Here is a 21,135-nt window from a genome sequence, read left to right as displayed (position 1 = left end):
GTGTCACTATTTTCAAGGGGTTCAGTAAGCACATTGGTGCCCATACACAATTCCTGATTCTTTTAAGTTTTTCCCCTGTCATCTTTCAGTGGAAGTATGTTAAAAGTTTTGCTCTATTAAACCAAGATAAAGACAACATGAGTCACTGTGGCAACACCCAGTTTTTTCTTTGATGTCATCAGATCACTCTGCAAAGTAATATGAAGAGAGTGATCAGAGCCACTGAGAGAAGAGCAACAACAAAAACGCCCCAAATAAAACACTCAACCACAGTCATGTAAGTTATCACCACGGGTAGAACCCAAAACAAGCACGTTACATTTTATAAATTGTGCATGAAGTCACTTAACATTTTAATATACTTTAAAAATCTGGCTCTGTGTTATCAAAGCTCCCTTTATAGGAGAAGCCTCAGTTAGTGCTTCTGTGGTTCCAGTTGCTGGTATTTTTTCTGTGCTTAAGATATAGGATGATTGCTTTTCCCCTTAAATATCTGCTGGCTAGGGCTTAGTCAAAGATAAAATGCTGTTCATGGTTGTAATCTAGATTAAAGCTCTCTGTATAGCCCATAAACTTCAATTAAATGCTTCTAACCTTTTGCATAACACTTAAAATTGAAAAACTTTTGGTTTCTAGGTCACCTCTAGATTTAGGGTGTATTTGTGGGCACAGAGCTATAAAAAGGCAGGTTTTAGTCTGATTCAACTGCTTTGGCTCTTATACTGTAAAAATAGCATAGGAATGAAATGTACATAGTTTCCAACTATCATAATAAAGGTACGAGGAACATTCTTTGTCCTTCGACATACTTTACTGTTAAGATGGTGGAAAATAACAGGTTAAGGAAAATAATGACAAAGCAGGCAAAAGTACAGGGAAGTGGTAGTACTGAATGACCTAATTCTGAGTGGAAACAATGCTACAATACAGCAAAGGCAGAATGACAAGTTCTCTAGCCAAGATCATGCCAACTGGGTTCTCAGCTTACATTCATTTATTTTACTTTTATAATTTACCTTGCTTCACTATTGAGAAAAAAGATTTCTCTCCTCTATGTGTGACTTGGTTTAGTTTCTTATTTACTATGGATATGATTTAAGAGACTTGAGACAAGAAATTGCTACTATAGTTTTTTACATTTTAAAATGGGAAATAGGTAAAATGTAAACCCTATATGCTAATCATCCACATATACCATTTACAGTTTTTAAACAGGACCTCAAAAGAAGCAACTACCTATTTGACACTATCCCGCTTGAACTAGCATTGGTGAAACTTTGATAAAACTGATCAATTTTTTCAATATGGAAAAAAGTTAACTCCTGAACACCTAGCATCTTTAATTGGCTCAAAAAGGGATTAAGACATTTTCCAACATCAAAAGTAAAATCGATTGTGAGAATTTTCCAAAATATATCTATGCCACATAATACCATTTTGAGAAAAGGGGACTGAGGTATGGACTTGCTCAAATGCAAAAATGTCGTTCTTATTCCTCCAAAATTGGAATTCAATGTGTTGTTGCCTTTGGTGCTGACTGGGAAAGCTTTTAAGCAGAGTCTCACTTTCAAATTAACTTTGGATACTAGGGAGGCAGGTAGGACTTGGTCAGAGTTATGAGATAAAGTGGTGGTCATCATAGATTTCGGAAGCAGAAAAAAGGGAAAGATACTTGAACAACTATAGATGAAAATGTTTCAACTGTAAGGTACTAAAAAGGTCTGGGTCTGAAGCTGGTATTATTTAATGTTTCATAAAACATCTGGAAGAGGGTAAGCAGTGAACTTTCAAGTATGAAAAAGCCACAAAGCTCTTCTGAATGCCAATGAGGATGAATGTGGTATGTGGCAGTTGGTAGTCCAGGTTAGGATTTAAGTGACATTGTAAACTACTTTCTAAGAGCAGCAATCCAATGCACTACCATGTCCATAAAAGGCTAACAAAATGCCGAGTGCTGAACATGAGCTCCTAAGTGTCTTTAATATGCCATGTGAGAAGGATTTATTATTGGAAAGGGGTGAATGGATAATACTCTCATGAATACTTCAGAGAAGCTAGGTATATTCGAGGAATAATCCTCATCTTCTAGGAGCAATCATTCCTTCTGGAATAAACTCCTTACTACTACAATTGTGAGAGAGATTACCAAGCAGTCCACAAATTAGATGAGCCAGACACTTCTAATGTGCTTAATTTTTATTAATCATCACATCACCACTCCTAACTTTTTGACTGTTCCTAGTGGTTATCCAGAGTTATTGACAAACAAACCCCTCACCATTTTTAAGTAACAGTCTATGGGCATCTTCTGACAATCACCTGTTTATTCATAACCATCAGCAGCCATCAGTAAAATGGGCAACCTCAATTTGCTTCCCCTATATAAACATGAACTGCATTATGAAATCTTTCATCCAGGGTAGAAGCAAGAAGGTAATGAGGAATGCCCTCGTGTTACATGGTGTCAAGGATATTGTGTGCTCAAGGATTGGTATATTTGTATGAAAAAGAAAAAGTGAGAACACGCAGTGCCTAAATCTTGAGTAACTGTTGTCATAGATGGCTGAACACCTAGTTAAAACTATATTTTCATGCACAATTTAAACCCACGAAAATAAAGGTATAAATAACATCTGCATTTCCTTACCTTCTATTGCTGATAGGAGAACTCGGGAATGATCATATGCGATTACATTTGCATATCTGTTCTTTGGTTTGTTTACTTCCAAGTTGGAATGTTCCCATGTGAACTGCTGGCCAGGGTCAATTGACTTGAAAAGAAAAACAGCACACATACATAAAATCAATACTGAATAACATCAGATTATAGGCATTTATCACGAGTGACAAACGATTTAAAAAGAAAATTCTGAAGCTACACTTCATCAAGATGACCCTAGCTGTGAAGCTGAACGCTAATATAACCAGCATAAGATGAAATGATTAATCATAGGAAAAAGCAGTGATAGTCACCAACACTGATTCAAATGGAAAAAAGAAATCAATATAGGTGTTCTGTTAATAGTGGAAAGGCAGGTTGGTTTTTTTTTTTTCACTTTTCCATTTCCTTCTCTGCTGCTGTAGTTTACAAGTTATCTTGGTTCAATATTCCTTCCAGTTCTCTAGTTCTGTGAACATTATTTTATCTTGCTTACCCTTTCCTATGTGGACCTAACCTCGTTCTTTAAGTTGACTGATCATTCACTGGATTCACTAGGCACAGGCGATTCTTTCTTCACCTGCAGGCTTACATCTTGAGGGCAACTTAAAATTTTGTCTGTTTCTCCGAAACGTACTATGACCACTATCACAAGGCAATTTGTACAATTCAAACAGTTAAGAATAACAGTAAAGAAGGGAGGTCAGTTAAATCAAATAATCTTCTTAGAATATTAATTTATAATCTAATGCAGATAGGATCTAATCGCTTCTTAATTTATCATTATGTGTTATCATGTTTACAAAGTTTGCTTTTTATTCTTTATTTTAAACTTACTTTTTCTGATTTTTAATGTCTTTCCTTGATGCCTTAGTTCAACCAGAGTTGTTCAATAATCTAAAGTAAATATTTCACAGATATAAAATAATATATAAAGTTCTTTATGGTTAAAGCAGAACCATTATTTTGAGACTGAATTCAGGCTTTGATATAAAACTCTGGGGAACTTTTTAATGTCCTGCAATGTTACGGAAATCAAAATACTTTTTCTTTCATCATAGCATACTGACATTTTTTTAAGACTTATAGTTGCATGGTATATGGAAATATGAGTTCAGTAATTATAGAAACATGATTTTCAATGATCACAATCAAGTTTTCAGACATAATTAATGATAAATTAGGTTTATATACAGATGAAATTCTTTAAAAAGTAAAAACACTTTGTTATGTTCATAAAATTTTTAACAGTTATTTTTGATACCAGATATTTTCCACGCTTTTATGTGGCTATGTAGAACTTGAAAGTAAAATATATCCAACAGCTGTTACAATATTAAGGATGCACACATTTGTGTTAAAATGGATAGAGTTCAGCACGATAATAAAACTCACAAGTGTAAGGAGTCAAGCCTATTAACAGTCATGAATAAGCCTCCAAACATACAAAAATTCTCAGCAGTACAGATTGAAGCTTCTAATTTACTAAGGATTATAAAACCCTTTTTCCTTTCTTAGCCTATGCTAATCTGTATATAAACTAGTCAATCATTGAACAGTACTCAGCAAAATAATTATCCACGTCTTAGAGTCTAAAGAATAATGTAATTAGGGGTCTTTTAGTCTGCTTTTCCAGGGAAGCTCATCATCTCCTCTGCAGAATGTACTCCTCTCCAAGTATGCCATGAGCTAAAGGGAGTTGAAGCATTCAGATGCCTGGGTGGCAGCCCTCAAGTCAACCTTGAGCCTTCTCCACACAAAGCAGCTCCATTCAGTGACCAAGCCTGCCTTAAAAAATTCTCAGATCCGTCCCAAATCTATCATCCCCTAAATCCCAGTCCTTCAGTATCTGATGTCTGATTGGAATCCCTTCTCTAAACTCTCACTCCAATCCATTCTTCATACCAAAGTAGACATTCTAAAGCACAGCCTTGGATAGGTTAGGACCCTGTTTAAGAACTTCCACTGGCTCTGGGTGACCTTCAGCTTAAATTCTGGAGTCCTTAGCCAGCATCCTACCTAGACACCTTTAGTCGTCTTTGCATCTACAAAGGCCTCAATAAATGGTTTAACAAATGTTTTTTAAATGAATTGAACTGATGAATAACTGTTGCTGAGAAAAGTTCATAAAGAGAAATCATGGAGTAATTCCTTCTTTTAACATGGGAGTTAGAGAACAGACTTTGGAAACTGCAATGTGCAGTGCATTACTAGTTTAATACTTTAACATTCATTATCATATGGCTTAGTAATTAAGTGTGTGATCCTGAAAGTACAACTACCACTGATATTCCACTTTACACCGATGAGCATTACTGAGTACATAAGCTTCCTACACATCATTCTCTAAAATATCCCAAGAAGATCCTAAGCTCACTGATATACAGTCATTCCTTTGGTGGAAGACCTTACTCCCTCTGATGGCCTTGTTCCTCAGGTTACGATCACTCATATATGTGTAAATGGCATGCATTTAATTAGACTAATGAAACTGCATCTACCAACTTAAAGACACTGTGAACTCATGTTCATTTCCACTCTTGCCACACATTTGCAGCCGTCTGCATGATGTATTTGATACCTACATAGAAGAGTTTAAAAACCAGTAATGGAAACATAAGCTTGTATATCACATATGTTAATATGTTTAGGCTTAAAGTGTGACCCAAGAGATAAAGACCTGCAGGTAATCGGATAATGGTAATAATAGCTGCCAGGTCATTATGCTTTACATGCAGTATCCTGTTTAATTTTCACAAATGTTATGAGGTAGGTATTGTTGTTTTCTCCATTTTGTAGACAAGGAAACTGAAGTAAAGAAAGACTAATTCAATAAATTTTACTGAGGGACTTCTCTGTGGCGGACATTTTGGTGGTTAAGTAATTTGCTCATACAGCTACCCTCATACATTTACCTTCATACATTTACCCTCAAACCCAGGTTTGGGTGATTTCAAAGCTCACTGATGATTAACAGCTGGTAATTACTAAGCCACGGTGCTACTTCACTATCCAGAAAGCCATTGCAAAGCGAAGAAGCCCAACCTATGAAAAAGACTTCAACATAACTATCCTTTTTTTTTTTTTTTAATTTTTATTTTATTTTATTTATTTATTTATGGCTGTGCTGGGTCCTCGTCTACGTGCAAGGGCCCTCTCCAATTGCGGCAAGCGGGGGCCACTCCTCATCGCGGTGCGCGGGCCCCTCACTATCGCGGCCTCTCTCGTTGCGGAGCACAGGCTCCAGACGCGCAGGCTCAGTAATTGTGGTTCACGGGCCTATCCGCTCCGCGGCATGTGGGATCCTCCCAGACCAGGGCTCGAACCCGTGTCCCCTGCATTGGCAGGCAGATCCCCAACCACTGCGCCACCAGGGAAGCCCAACATAACTATCCTTTATCTCATCAGTCCAAATGATATTTCTTTCCAACTGATCATCCTGTGTGTATGACCAGGCCACCCAAGATGGCTGTTCTCTTGCTCTCTGTACATCCCCTGCTCGACCACTGTCTGCTTCACCTAGACCCTACTCACAGGACTGACCTTCCTACATACTTGCCCCAGGCCCCGGCTAGTGATGGTTCTACTCTTTAGATCAGAACATCTCCACCTGATAGCTTATCAAAGGGGCGGTGAGGGGCGTGCCCCTCTGCTAGTTTCCCTGGTAACCAACGAAGACAACCTGAAGTCAATTCCCCACGTAACTGGTAACCTCCCCTCCCCCCGTCACGAAGGCTGCCGCCCTGTTCTGCCCGCTGCTGTCTGCTGTCTGGTCTTGGTGGGATGTCGCTCCAGGACCTCGCTTCAGACCTGTAAGCTCCCCCATTCATAAAACCACTGACGTCTCTGTCGCCGACTCCGGGCTCTTTCTTCAGTCTTGAAGCTGGGCAAGCACAGGCCTGGCAGGCCCGCGGGGGTGCAGCCCAGCAACTGGCGGAGCGGCCAGGAGACGGAGGAAACTCCCGTGAGCGCCGGGATGTCGGGAAGGAAGGACGGGGAACGGCAAGCTGTAGGGGCCGTCCACTATCAAGTGGGGCCTGAAGGTTACGGGTGTGATCCCGGGGTGGCCGTCCACTAATGTGGGACCCAAAAGTTGTGGGGATAATCCTGAAAGTTGCGGAGAAATCCCGGGGGGCCGTCCACTAGTATGCGGGGCCCGGTAGTGGCTGCCTTGATGAATGGGGGCCACCGAGACAGTTCACAGAACTCTCACAGACACCCCAAGGCTGCTGTGGAGATATTGGCCGCCGTTACAGTGGGAAAACAGTGGCCGCAGCTCGGGCCTGGGAGTTGCTTTTTATATTAAGAAAGGCAAAGAGGCTGAGCTGACAGCTGAGGCGAAGGTTAGCTTGAATGTTGATTCATGTTCCTCTGAAAGTGAGCCATGTGAATGTGAGTGAATGATATGTATTACTGTCTATCACTGGTATTTGTTTAAAGTGAATTGGCTATTTAGAAACTGAAAAAAAAAATCCCTGAAAATGTCCAAGATGGGACTCTTTTGACATTCTAAAACTGTTTTTTTTTGCATATGCCCTAAGAGGAAGTTAGCTTTCGAGAGGGAATTGGTATTTCTCTTCTTGTGCCTTTGAGATGTAAATGATCTACCTGGGTTCTCAGGAATTGTAATCTTCTGGTCTCTGAGAGTGAAGAAAAAAAACAAGGAGGCCTTTTTAAACTCTAGCAGGAAAACTGAAATCTCTTTGTCTGTATAGATACATGTCTATGTGTACCTTAGAAATATGTCTCTGCCTCTAAATGGCATGGCCAAGATTGGTTTGTGGATGCTCTGTTTAATCGGATTAAGAGAAGCTAAGTGCTTATATAAATTCATTGATATCTCTGTCGCTGACTCTGGGCTCCTTCTTCGGTCTTGGAGCTGGGCAAGTACAGGCCTTGTAGGCCTAAGGGGTGCAGCCCAACACTGTGTCATTCTGGGGCCATTACATAAGAAATCAGGATTTAAAAATGAGGTTGGCTTCCCATGGATGATAAAGCAGATGGGATGCAGCTTACATTTATACTCGTTTTACACGGATCAAACAAACATTGATTAAATAATGCTGACTTGTCTTTGTGCAACACATATCCATCCATCTGTATCTATCTGTCTGGCTGAATGTTTAACAATACACAGCATAGGTCATTATTTTGGAGCTTGTCAGAATGCTGAGAGCAGTAAACTCAGTAAAGAAGAATAACTACTGAAAGTAGATGAGGTATAAGAAGATCTTTTAGATTAAAACAAACTGGTTGAGGAAAATCAAATTTCAATTATCCATGTTAATGAGGCAAAGATATCATGGATGAATAAGACCCTAATATTCAAAACCCAGTGTTTAGGCTTTTCTTAGTGCTAATGAAGACACTGTTGCTTTGCTTCTTTGTTTTCTGGCTTCTCTTGTTGAGAGCTTCTCAAGGAAGAATGGAATGGCCAAAATGGACAAAGAGCAACACAGGTCTTGAGTGATACAGAAGTTGATTTTCAATTCAACCTTATAATTTTGGCCAGCCCATCATAACCATGCATCTTCCTACTGTAAGATTAAGCTGAGGCCACCCCAATATTATTCAAAGCAATTTGATATAAGCACCCTTGTTCCTAGTGGATTCAATCATTTCTTGCTGTTAGTATTTGGTTTTCCTGAGCTTGACTCTCAGATGATCTCCGCTCATCCTTCTGTGTCTATTTATCCAAACAACATTCACTTGGGATCTACCTCCTTCTTTATCCAAACAACATTCAGTTGGGATCTACCTCCTTCTTTATCCAAACAACATTCACTTGGGATCTACCTCCTTCTTGTCACTCAATCCAAACTTCGACCCTCTTGAGCCAGAATCCTAACCAGGTCCTCTTCAGCCTCCCCTGAGAATTTTGCAAGTTGGAAATGAAGTAAAGTAGACTTATTCAACCAAAAGTTGATTAATAGACTTTTAAAGAATTTCCATGAAATGTGGATGTTACACTGTCACAGAATTTATAAACAAGAATGCTATTTCATAATATTAACTTTTGTTTCTCCAATCAACAATGCCCTTGAAGATGTGCCAGATGAACCCTATGTAGCATCTAAAACTTTACCAAGATGCCATACCAATCTGCACAGCCTCCCCACCTGCACACTTGACACATGACACACTCCCCTTCCTCCCCCCAGTAGCTTTTGACCGAATCACTCTAATGCTAACACATCTTCAACTCCCTGCCTTAGCCTTACTGAGAAAAAGTGACAAAATAAAAGGAAAATCCCCCTGTAACTTAAAGAAGAAAGGGAAGGCCCTAGCTAAATACTTGCTAATATCAAGTATTTTGCATTTATGTAGTCTTTAACTTGATGGTCTGAAAGTTCTAATTTTTTCTTTAATCAACTGTAACTTTGCCTTAAAATAGGTAAGAAGAAAAAAATAGGTAAGTGGAAATAAAAGCTATGTTTTAACTTATGGATTTACAATTTTGCCCTGTATTCTTGATAAAAAGCTAGAATTAAAATGTAAGTATTTCATATGATAACTAACATTTACGTAACATTTAATTCTCATTTACATTTCTTTGTGCTTCACATATCTTAAGCTATCTTATCTTCAAACAGACCCTGGAATTAGTTTCCATTATTATCATAATTCTGTAGATGAGGAAACTGAGGTGGAGAGAAGTTAAATTACCTTCTCAGAGCCAGACAGTTACTAGGTAGAGAAGCTAGATTTGGGGCAGAGGTATTCTGTACCCTGCACCCCTCCCCTGCCCCCATTTGAGTGACTAGCCACCGTGCTATGCTTCCTGTCTGGCCAAGTTGGAGAAGATCCCTTGACTGTTTCACACATGCCTTTCAGTTGTTCTCCTGAAACACAGTGGGAAAGCTAGGAACAAAAATCTCTATAGTGCTTCTGATCTATATTTACAATTCTAAATTCAAAACAAAAAAGTGCTCATGAATTTGCACATCAGATTACAGTCATTGAGTAAAATTACATCTTGTTATGAGACTGACCTTTTTTGACAAAGCTGAAGTCATCATCTTACAGCAAAGCCCTTTAAATATGATTTAAAATTTCAACTTCTCTATCCAGAAGAAAAATATTATTCCCATGTGCAAAACACCATACAAGTTGCTCTGTCTTCCACTTCTCACTCCACCAGTAGAAAACCTCAAAAAATTCCCTTTAGAAACTCATCAAAGAGAAACCACAAAAAAGATATATCCTGTTTTTCTGTGTTTTAAAACAACTAACAAGATTTAATTATATAGAAGTAACAGAGCAGCTACTTGACTAACCAAACTATGGGTCAGACTAAGCATCCTTTATACAGAGAACTGAACTTTCATTGACCTTAACCTCCAGAAAAATACTATCATTCCACATAGTTCCCCATCAGTAGGCCCATTTGGTCTTCAGTGTGGTTTGCCCCTAGATATTCTCAAGTCCTTTCTGAGGTTTAGAAGAGCAATCTGCCATTGACTGTGTATTTCTGTAATGAAGCCTTTTTAATTTTATTTTTTAATATTAATTCTTTTTTGGCATGTTTTTCTTTTTTTTTTTTAACTTGAAGTAAAGTTGATTTACAATGTTTCAGGTATACATCAAAGTCATTCAGTTATACATATGTATATTCTTTTCCAGATTCAGTTTGTTTTCTATGTCTGTGAGTCTGTTTCTTTTGTAAAGAAGTTCATCAGTATCATATTTTAGATTCCACATATAAGTGATATCATATGATATTTGTCTCTGTCTGACTTACTTCATTTAGTATGATAACTGCTAGGTCCATCCATGTTGCTGCAAATGGCATTATTTCATTCTTTTTTTTTTAATGGCTGAGTAGTATTCCATTGTATGTATGTACCACATCTTCTTTATCCATTCATCTGTTGATGAACATTTAGGTTGCTTCCATGTCTTGGCTATTGTAAATAGTGCTGCTATGAACACTGGGGTGCGTGTATCTTTTCAAATTAGAGTTTTCTCCAGATATATGCCCAGGAGTGGGATTGCTGGATCATATGGCAATTCTAGTTTTAGTTTTTTTAGAAACCTCTATATTGTTTTCCACAGTGGCTGTACCAATTTACATTCTCATCAACAGTGTAGGAGGGTTCCCTTTTCTCCACACCCTCTCCAGCATTTATTATTTGTAAACTTTTCAATGATGGCCATTCTGACGGGTGTGAGGTGATACCTCATTGTAGTTTTGATTTGTATTTCTCTAATAACTAGTGATGTTGAGCATCTTTTCACATTGGCCATCTGTATCTCTTCTTTGGAGAAATGTCTATTTAGGTCTTCTGCCCATTTTTCAATTTGGTTGTTTGTTTTTTTGTTATGGAGTTGTGTGAACTGTTTGTATATTTTGAAAATTAAGTCCTTGTTGTTTGCATCATTTCCAAATACTTTCTCCCAGTCCATAGGTTGTCTTTCCATTTTGTTTATGGTTTCCTTTGCTGGGCAGAAGCTTGTAAGTTTGATTAGTTTGTTTATTTTTGCTTTTATTTCTATTACTTTGGGAGACTAACCTAAGAAAACATTGCTAAGATTTATGTCAGAATGTTTTGGTCGTGTTCTCTTCTAGGAGTTTTATGGTGTCATGTCTTATATTTAAGTTTTTAAGCAATTTTGAGTTTATTTTTGTGTATGATGTGAGGGTGTGTTCTAACTTCATTGATTTACATGCAGCTGTCTAGCTTTCCCAACACCACTTGCTAAAGAGACTCACTTTTCCCCATTGTTTGTTCTTGCCTTCTTTGCTGAAATTTAATTGACCGTAGGTGTGTGGGTTTATTTCTGGGCTTGCTATTCTGTTTCATGATCCACCTGTGTGTTTTTGTGCCAATACCACTATGTTTTGATTAGTGTAGCTTTGTAGTATTGTATGAACTCTGAGAGGATTATTCCTCCAGCTTTGTTCTTTTCCCTCAAAATTGCTTTGGCAATTTAGAGTCTATTATGGTTCCATATAAATTTTAGAATTATTTGTTCGAGTTCTGTGAAAAATGTCATGGGTAATTTGATAGGGATCACATTAAATCTGTAGATTGCTTTGGGTTGTATGGCCATTATAACAATATTAATTCTTCCAACCCAAGAGCCATGAGGTATCTTTCCATTTCTTTGAATGAATGAATCATCTTTAATTTATCAGTGTTTTATAATTCTCAGTCTTTAACCTCCTTAGTCAGGTTTATTCCTAAGTATTTTATTTTTTGATGTGATTTTAAAAGGGGTTGTTTTTTACTTTCCCTTTCTGATATTTCATCGTTAGTGTAAAGAAATGCAACTGATTTTTGTGTTAATCTTCTTTCCTGCTACCTTGCTGAATCCATTTCAATTCTAGTAGTTTTAGTGTGGAGTCTTCAGGGTTTTCTGCATATAGTATCCTGTCATCTGCATATAATGACAATTTTACCTCCTCCCTTCCCATTTGGATATATATTATTTCTTTCTTTTTTTTGTCTGATTGCTGTGGCTAGAACTCCCAATACTATGTTGAATAGAAATGGTGATAGTGGGCATCCTTGTCTTGTTCTGGATTTTAGCAGGAAAGCTTTCAGCTTTTCAATGTTGAGTATTATGTTGGCTGTGGGTTTGTCATAAATAGCTTTATTATATTGAAATACGTTCCCTCTATACCCACTTTGGTGAGAATTTAATTTTGAATGGATGTTGTATTTTATCAAATGCTTTTTCTGCATCTATTGAGATGATAATGTGGTTTGTCTTTTCTTTAATTGATATGGTGTACCCCATTGATGGATTTGCGTATGTTGAATCATCCTTGTGACCCTGGGATGAATCCAGCTTGACCATGGTGTATGATCTTTTTTGTGTGTTGTTCCATCCAGTTTGCTACTATTTTGTTGAGAATTTTTGGATCTATATTCTTCAAAGATATTGGCCTGTAACTTTATCTTTTGGTAGTGCCTTTGTCTGGTTTTGGTATCGGGGTGACCTTTAGAATGACTTTGTGAGTGTTCCCTCCTCTCCAGTCTTTTGGAAGACTTTGAGAAGGATCAAAGGTTCTTCTTTGTTTGTTGAGTAGAATTCCACATCTGGTTCTGGACTTTTGTTTGCAGAGAGTTTTTTAAATTACAGATTCTATTTCACTTCTAGTGATTGGTCTGTTCAAATTATCTATTTCTTCTTGATTCAGTTTTGGTGGGCTGCATGTTTTTAGAAACTTGTCCATTTCTTCTAGGTTGTCCAATTGGTTGGTATATAATTGCTCATAGTGTTTGCTTATTTTTTTGTGTGTTTCTGTGTTATTCCTTGTTATTTCTCCTCTTTCATTTCTTATTTTTGTTTATTTGGTTCCTCCCTCTTTTCTTCTTGGTGAGCTTGGCCAGAGGTTTGTCAATTTTCTTTACACTTTCAAATAATTAGCTCTTTATTTTATTGTTTTTTCCTATCTTTTTAATCTCTTCTATTTATTTTCTCTCTGATCTGTATTACTTCCTTCCTTCTGCTGACTTTAGGTTGTTTGCTCTTCTTTTTCTAATTATTTTGGTGGTACCTTAGGTTGTTTGAGATTTTTCTTCTTTTTTTGGGGGGGAGACCTGTATCAGTATGAACTTCCTTCTAAGGACTGCTTTTGCTGCATCCCATAGATTTTGTATGGTTGTGTTTTCATTGTTATTTGTCTTAAAGCATTTTTTAATTTCCTCTTTTTCATCATTGACCCATTGTTGTTGTTGTTTTTTAATTAGCATATTGTTCAGTCTCCACGTAATCATTTTTTTCTCATTTCTTTTTCTGTGGTTGATTTCTAGTGTCATGCCATTGTGGTCAGGAAAGATGTTTGAAATAATTTCTATCATCTTAAATTTGTTGAGGCTTATTTTGTGCCCTAGTATTGGTCTATCCTAGAGAATGTTCCATGTGCACTTGAAAAAAATGTGTATTCTGTTTTTTTTGTATGCAATGTCCTGAAAATATCAATTACGTCTAATTGTTCTATTATGTCATTTAGGGTCTCTGTTGCCTTACTGATTTTCTGTCTGGATGATATATCCATTGATGTAATGGGGTGTTAAAGTCTCCTAGTATTATTGTATTCCTGTCAATTTCTCCCGCTATTTATATTAGTATTTGTTTTATCTATTTAGGTGCTCCTGTATTGGGTGCTTATATGTTAATGAATGTAATATCCTCTTCTTGTATTGATCCTGTTATCAATATATAGTGCCCTTCTTTATCTTTCTTTATGGGCCTCGTTTTAAAGTCTGTTTTGTCTGATAGGAGTATTGCTACCCCCACTTTCTTGTCATTTCCAATTGCATAAAATACCTTTTTCCATCCCCTCACTTTCAGTCTATCTGTGTCCTTTGCCCTAAAGTGGGTATCTTGTAGGCAGTATACTGTAGGCTCTTGTTTTATTATCCAGTATGCCACTCTGTCTTTTGATTGGAGCATTTAGCCCACTGACATTTAAGGTAATTATTGATAGATATGTATTTACTGTCATTTAAAACCTTGTTTTCCAGTTGGTTTATATTTCTTCCTTGTTCCTTTTTCTTTTTGTCTTTCCTTTTGTGGTTAGATGGTTTTCTTTTTGTTATGCTTGTGTTCTCTTCTCTTTGGTTTTTGTGAATTTATTGTCTGTTTATAATTTGTGGTTGCTGTGGTTTTTCAAGTATGTTTATTATATCTACTTGCTTTAGACTGGTAGTCATATAGCCTCAAACACATTCTAAAAAAAAAAAGATCAACATTTTCTTACTCCCTTCCCCCATGTTTTATGATTTTGATGTCCTCTTTTACATCGTCATATTTACCCTTTTGCTGTTCATTGTAGTTATTATCGTGTTCACAACATTTTTTTTTTTTTTTTAATTCTGTGTACTGGCTTTTTAAAATGATTTACTTTCCGATTGTTATTTTCTCTTTCCTATAGATTCTTGCTTTTCTATTTAGAGAAGACCTTTCAATATTTCTTTTAGGATAGGTTTAGTACTGCTGTATTCTTTTAGTTTTTGATTGACTGAGAAATTCTTTATCTCTCCTTCTATTCTAAGTGATAATCTTGCTGGGTAGAGTATCCTGGGTTGCAGGTTTTTCCCTTTCAGGACTTTGAATATATCTTGCCACTCCCTTCTGGCCTGCAGTGTTTCTGTAGAGAAATCAGCCAATAACCTAATGGGGGTTCCCTTGTAATTAATTCTGTTTTTCTCTTGCTGCCTTTAGAATCCTTTCTTTAACTTTGGCTATTTTACCTTTAATATATCTTGGTGTAGGTCTGTTTGGCTTCATCTTGTTTGGGACCCTCTGTGCTTCCTGTGCCTGGATATCTGTTTCCTTATTTAGGTTTGGGAAGTTTTCAGTCATAATTTCTTCAAATACATTTTTGATCTCCATTTCTCTTCTATTTCTGGGATCCCTCTTATGCATAGATTGACATGCTTAACATTATTCCATAGGTCTTATATATTGCTTTTTTTTTTCATTTTTCTGTCTGCTCTTTTTGTGTGATTTCCATTATTCTATCTTCCAGATCACTTATTCATTCTGAATTATTTAGTTTGCTATTTATTGCCTTTAGCTTGGCCTTTGACTTGGTAAGTGAGTTTTATAGTTGGCTCCTCTTTATAATTTCTAGTTCCCATTCTGATCCACTCCCCCGCCCCTTTTTTCTTGTGTTCTACCTGGTTATGTGGTGATCTTTCTTGCACCTTTAGTTGTATGAGATCTTCTGCTAGTGTTCTGTAGATATTCTGTGAGAATTGTAGATGTATTTTTGATGTGTTTGTGGTAGGAGATAAGCTCCATATCCTTTTATTCTGCCTTCTTGATCTCCCCCTGATTTCAATTTTCTTAAAATTACCAAGGCTTGTTTTTGTGGCCTACCATGTGGTCTATCCTGGAGAATGGTCCATGTGCATTTGAAAAGGATGTGTATTCTGCTGCTATAGCATGGAATGTTCTATAAATATCAATTAAGTGCATTTGGTCTAATGTGTTATTTAATGCCTGTGTTTCCTTATTGATTTTCTGCCTGAAAGATCTGTCCATTGATGTGAGTGGGGTGCTAAAGTCCCCTACTATTATTATGTTACTTCTGATTTCTCCTTTTATAGCTTTTAATATTTACCTTATATATTGAGGTGCTCCTATGTTGGGTGCATATATCTTCTTGGATTGAGCCCTTGATCATTATGTAGTGTCCTTCTTTGTCTCCTGTAACAGTTTTTATTTTAAGTCTATTTTGTCATATATATAAACTTTGCTACTCCAGCTTTCTTTTGATTGCTATTTGCATGGAATATCTTTTTCTGTCCCTTCACTTTCAGTCTATATGTCTCTCTAGATCTGACGTGAGTCTCTTGGAAGCAGAATATATATGGGTCTTGTTTTTGTATCCATTCAGCCAGTCTGTGTGTTTTGGTTGGAGCATTTAGTCCATTTACATTTAAGGTAATTATCTGATATGTATGTTCTTACTGTCATTTGGTTGTTTTGGATTTTTTTTTCTTTTCTTTCATTCTCTTGTGATTTGATGACTATCTTTAGTGTTATGTTTGGATTCCTTTTTCTTTTCTGTGTGTATATCTATTATAGATTTTTGGTTTGCTTTTACCATACATACACACACACACACACACACAAACACAAACACACACGTGATTATTTTATATTTCTGATCTCTTAATTTCAAATGCATTTTAAATAGCCTGCTTTTGTACTCTCTTCCCCTCATGATTACTGTTTTTGATATCATATTTTACATCTAATTGTTTGTGTGTGGATTATTTCCTACCTTTACAGTGTTTTTGCCTTTATTGGTGAGTTATTTTCTTCCACAGTTTTCTTATTGTTAGTTGTGGCCTCTTCTTTTTTGCCTAGAGAAGTTCCTTTAACATTTCTTGTAAAGTTGGTTTGGTGGTGCTGAATTCTTTTAGCTTTTGCTTGTCTATAAAGCTTTTGATTTCTCCATCAAATCTGAATGAGAGCCTTGCTAGGCAGAGTATTCTCAGTTGTAGGTTTTTTCCTTTCATCACTTTAAATGTACCATGCCACTTATGAAACCTTTTTAAAATTCTCATTCATTCATATTCTCTCTCCCCATTTGAAAATGGTAAATTAATATGTATCCGTTTGAAAAAGACCAGTGTTTGCATAGTTGGGAAGGGCTATATTTTGCACAATTAGCAGAGGCCTGCAAAAGACATAATGAGTACTTGCATCAAAGAGAACAGCATGAGTTCAGTTGAATCCAATGGTACTTTAAAAACTGAAATGTGAGGAAGGGATGGAAAGTATGGTGATGAGCAAAGTCTGGGAATCAGAACTCAGGGTACTTGCTTTCCTTTTGCCCCTGGTTAGCTTTGGCAGGTCACATACTTGGGTCTGTTTGCTCTGTGTTCCTTTTTTTCAATTACTGTCATCCAAGCATCAGGTTTGTGCCTTTATTTTCTCTCTCTTTACCCAATTAGTTAACAAAACTTCCTATGTCTTTCCCTATAAAGTACCTCTGGTCTAGGCCCCCATTAGAGTCTGAAGGACTGAAATAGGGACTTTTCAAGGCTCTCAGTGTTAACTAATGAATGGATGTGGGAATTCCCCACCTTTAAGAGAAAAAGGATGTATAATTTATAAACATACCACACTCATTGAAGGCATCAAAAAGTGTTTCGATCAGGTATTTTTTGTTCATAGCTAAATTTTCTTCTTTAAGTAAGTGATAAAATTGCATCAACTTTAAATGTTGCCTAAAGATTTGAAATGAAATTCTGATTATAACTTATTATGTAACAAATACTTACAGAAAATGCCCTCAATAATGTCTTTATTTACATTATTAGAATTGATATGTAGAGAAGCAGAAAGGACAAACTATACTCATAGTAAGCCATTCAGCCATATTAGGTGAGAAAATATTTCAGGCTGCCCTTTGATAAACATTTTTATATCTTGGCACTAAGGATGAGTTAGTTTATTTCTTGAGGATACCATTTACACCTACATGTACATTTAACTTACCCTAATTTACTATGGATTCAAAATGACAAAAACAGCAACAACAACACACTACTGGATTCTTTTTCAACTCAGTAGGACAAAGCTATGTGGTCTCTACTATGCAGATAAGCTATTTTACTTGATATATGTGACTCTGGAAGATTATTTTTTGACTGCCTCTTTCAAATAAAAGTTCAAAAAAGAAGGTACAGTTTTAAGATCTAAAGAATTAAAAGCCCCAATTTAAAAAATTATACTCTAATTTTTAATGTGCCCCAACATTTTCCTGGATATAACTCAATGCAGACAAGAAGAGAGACATTTATTCCTAGTTCCCAAAGGCAATGCTCTAGAGGGATGGTGGTGGTGATACCTTTTAATCCAAATGTTTTAGGTTTTAGCTGTATATTGCCTGCTTCAAATTAAAGTGAATAATAAAAAAGGGACGGACAAAATTATAGTTGATCTTATAGACTAGAGCTTCATGGAGAATCATTTTATAAATATAATTCACAGACTAGGATTTCTAATGTTATTTGCAAAAGCAAAAGGAATTAAGAATTTTCTAGACAGTTTGGGGCAAGAAAATGGTATTAGAAATTTATTAACTGCTCTGATTAAAGAGATAAAGTTGATTGAATTGGTAGAAAGTAATTAAAATGTTTATGAAGAGAACTGTCTATAGGTAACAAACAAAATTATTAAATGCAATTGATGTTCAGCATTTAGCTTAAAAATTCACAGTGGTGCCCTTTCTTTTCCATGACTAAAAGGGCACTGTTTTTTGGTACTGAATTAGCAAGATGAATGTGTTTATTCCTCACCATTCTTTGTAAATGTTGGCACATCTGTTTAGACTCAAAAGTAGTAACTGAAATAAAATGTTTAAGACAACTGATACAAAATTATCACTAAAAGAAATTATAGATGTTTCCACCCACTGAATTAAGTATGAAGACGTGTTGGAGTTGCGGGGGGCTTATATCCTAGTTTACACCTGCTGTCCCAGTTTAATTATTAATAGGACCATCTTTTACTCTCATAGTGGCCCACTTTGGGGAATAAATTATAAGGTTAGAGCAGGCTCTAACTTCTTCACATCCACATCTATATCTTGGGGTCTTGGTGAGCTTCATGATATAGGGTCATAACCATCACAGCCAGGGGAATACATATATATGGAAAGAGAGTAAGAGACAGACAGATAGACAGATGGCAGGTTCTACTTACTAAGTTCACATACAAACTCTATCACATGGGGTGAGTGGGGAAAAGTAAAGACAGCAATTTCTTCAGAACAACACCTATTCCACTTATCTACTCTGCTGATGTAAGAGTGGGATATAAAAACCAGAATGAGAGAAGCTGGCTGGTCTGACCCAATGATTCACCCTTGTTGAGCTTTCCTATGGGACAGCACAGAAGATAGAAAAAAAAGAGAGAACAGAACATGTGATTCTTAATACACATTTATCCTGCTCTCTACTAATCCAGCAATTTAGCCTACTCAGATTATACATAACTTTTCCTTCTGGGGCAGGGCAGTAGATGGGAGGAATGTGATGGTACATAAACTGGTTGGATGTGTATTCGCTTGTGAAGGAAAAGAACAAAGTTAAGGAACTGACTTTATATACTCATCATTCCATATAAATCTTTAATCTTTTGTGTCTAACATACTTCATAATATTTTTAAATTATTATTGAAAAATAGGTATAATTAGCTATAATTTCTTCCTTTCTTTTTTTTAATGCTCTGTAAATGGAACCATAGGTTTATTCTATTGCTTGAGTATTACACAATTACACCATCACATGTCTTCAAATATAATATGTTCTAAAGTATTAGAACATATATTAAAATATTTTTCAAAATATCTGCATTAACATACTTAAAGAAATTCTATGTCAATCAGGGATAGAGAAAGTAAGTCATAGACACATAGAAAATGGAGGATCAGAGAGGATGATGACCATGGTTTGGTCCTCTCAGAAAGATGGTAGCATCCAGTCATCACAGCTTTATGACATAGCCATTAAGATCACATAACTAATGAAAGTGAGGTCTCCATAAATCAGTTACCACTCAAAAGTTTATAAAACTAAGGATCAGGTTCTGAAGTAGAGTGACCTTATCAAAAGGTACTTTCATGGTACCTTTTGGTACCTGGAGGCTTAGTTTGGTACCTGGAGGCTTAGTTTGGGATCACTTTGTCTTCCCCAACTGACTCCCATTCATCTTACTGTGCTCATTCTTCAAACTAAGCTGGTCACTGATTCATCATCTCCTAGGGTTAGACTTTAGACATACCGTCAGGCACTAAACTTTGCCTAAATGCCTTGAAAATGAAAAACGTGTTTGTCTACTAGACAAATGCATAGGACAGTCATTGTAGAATCATTTACAACAATGAAAAAAATAGGGAATTTAATATAATAGACTATTTAATTACTTATAGTATTTAAAAATGTATGAAACTATTGAAATTGTTCTATATCTACTGACATAAAGATGTCCACTTTTACTGTTAAGTTAAAAAAAAACTATAAAACAGTACTATTTTTAAAATATATACATTTATACACACATACTGCAGATATAGATATAGGTACATAAATCAATATAAAAACCTAGAATGTTATACATCTTATCTCTGGGATGTGGGGATTGATAATGTTAAATTAATTAAAAAGGGAGGCCATTAGATTGAGGTGGCTCTAATGCAATGGCGGTCTACATTAGCAAACCAAAATCTAAGCCTGTAAATGCTTCAAGGGTACGAAAGCAAAATGCTAAGGACAACCAATCACACACAGCCAACTAGGCTTTAAACTATAGCCAATCAGAAATTTCCTTACTTTGCTTCCACACTTTCTCTATATGTCTCTCCCCAGCTGCTGTCTGCAGTGTTCCTAACCACTTTGGGTTTGGTGCTGCCCTATTTGAATAAACTTTTGTTCAAGCAAACTCTTCATAATTTTAAATATATCTCAATTTATCATTTAACAATAATTATTTTAATATTTTACGTTATCTTGTTCTTTAATTTTTCATTTTGTAAACATTGTACTATGTCCAAAATGGGAGGAAAAGGGGGTTGAAGGACACTCTTCACAACTGCACATTTGACTTCCTCTTATGGTTAGAGGCAAAGCAGGCAGATTATAGGACTCAACACTCTGGAGGGTATTTTGAGAAATCCATGTCAAGTTTTTCAACTGGCTTCTATGGCCATCTATGGAGATAAAGCTCAGTGTAGATTTATGACCAAGAAAAAACACTGAAAGGGCCAACACAAGACTCGATTATCTCCCTCTAACCTCATCAAAGAGTGGTACTGAGAATTAATCAGGTTAAAGTACTTCTGATTTTGATGATGATGATGATGATGATGATGATGGTAGCATCATCATTATGCACTGAATCTCACATAATTCTTAAAACAAATTTAGGTAGATACTGTTATGTCTGTATTATGAATAAAGAAATGGAGGCTTAAAGGAGTTAAGACACTTTCCATCCACCT

The 21,135-nt window shown here is 36.3% G+C and overlaps 1 protein-coding gene across 10 annotated transcripts in view; it reads right to left on the bottom strand.

Moving 5' to 3' along the window:
- PTPRD (protein tyrosine phosphatase receptor type D) overlaps positions 1 to 21,135 on the bottom strand; it is a 526,430-nt gene that overhangs the window by 71,123 nt on the left and 434,172 nt on the right. For all 10 annotated transcript variants that reach the window (XM_059924740.1, XM_059924745.1, XM_059924742.1 and 7 more), the window contains one exon: positions 2,648 to 2,771. In XM_059924740.1, coding sequence (XP_059780723.1) covers positions 2,648 to 2,771 — 124 coding nt within the window. The remainder of the gene's footprint in view (positions 1 to 2,647; positions 2,772 to 21,135) is intronic.

The sequence above is a fragment of the Balaenoptera ricei genome, chromosome 6, assembly GCF_028023285.1.
Source record: "Balaenoptera ricei isolate mBalRic1 chromosome 6, mBalRic1.hap2, whole genome shotgun sequence".
NCBI lineage: Eukaryota > Metazoa > Chordata > Mammalia > Artiodactyla > Balaenopteridae > Balaenoptera > Balaenoptera ricei.
This window is presented reverse-complemented; position numbering and strand designations above follow the sequence as displayed.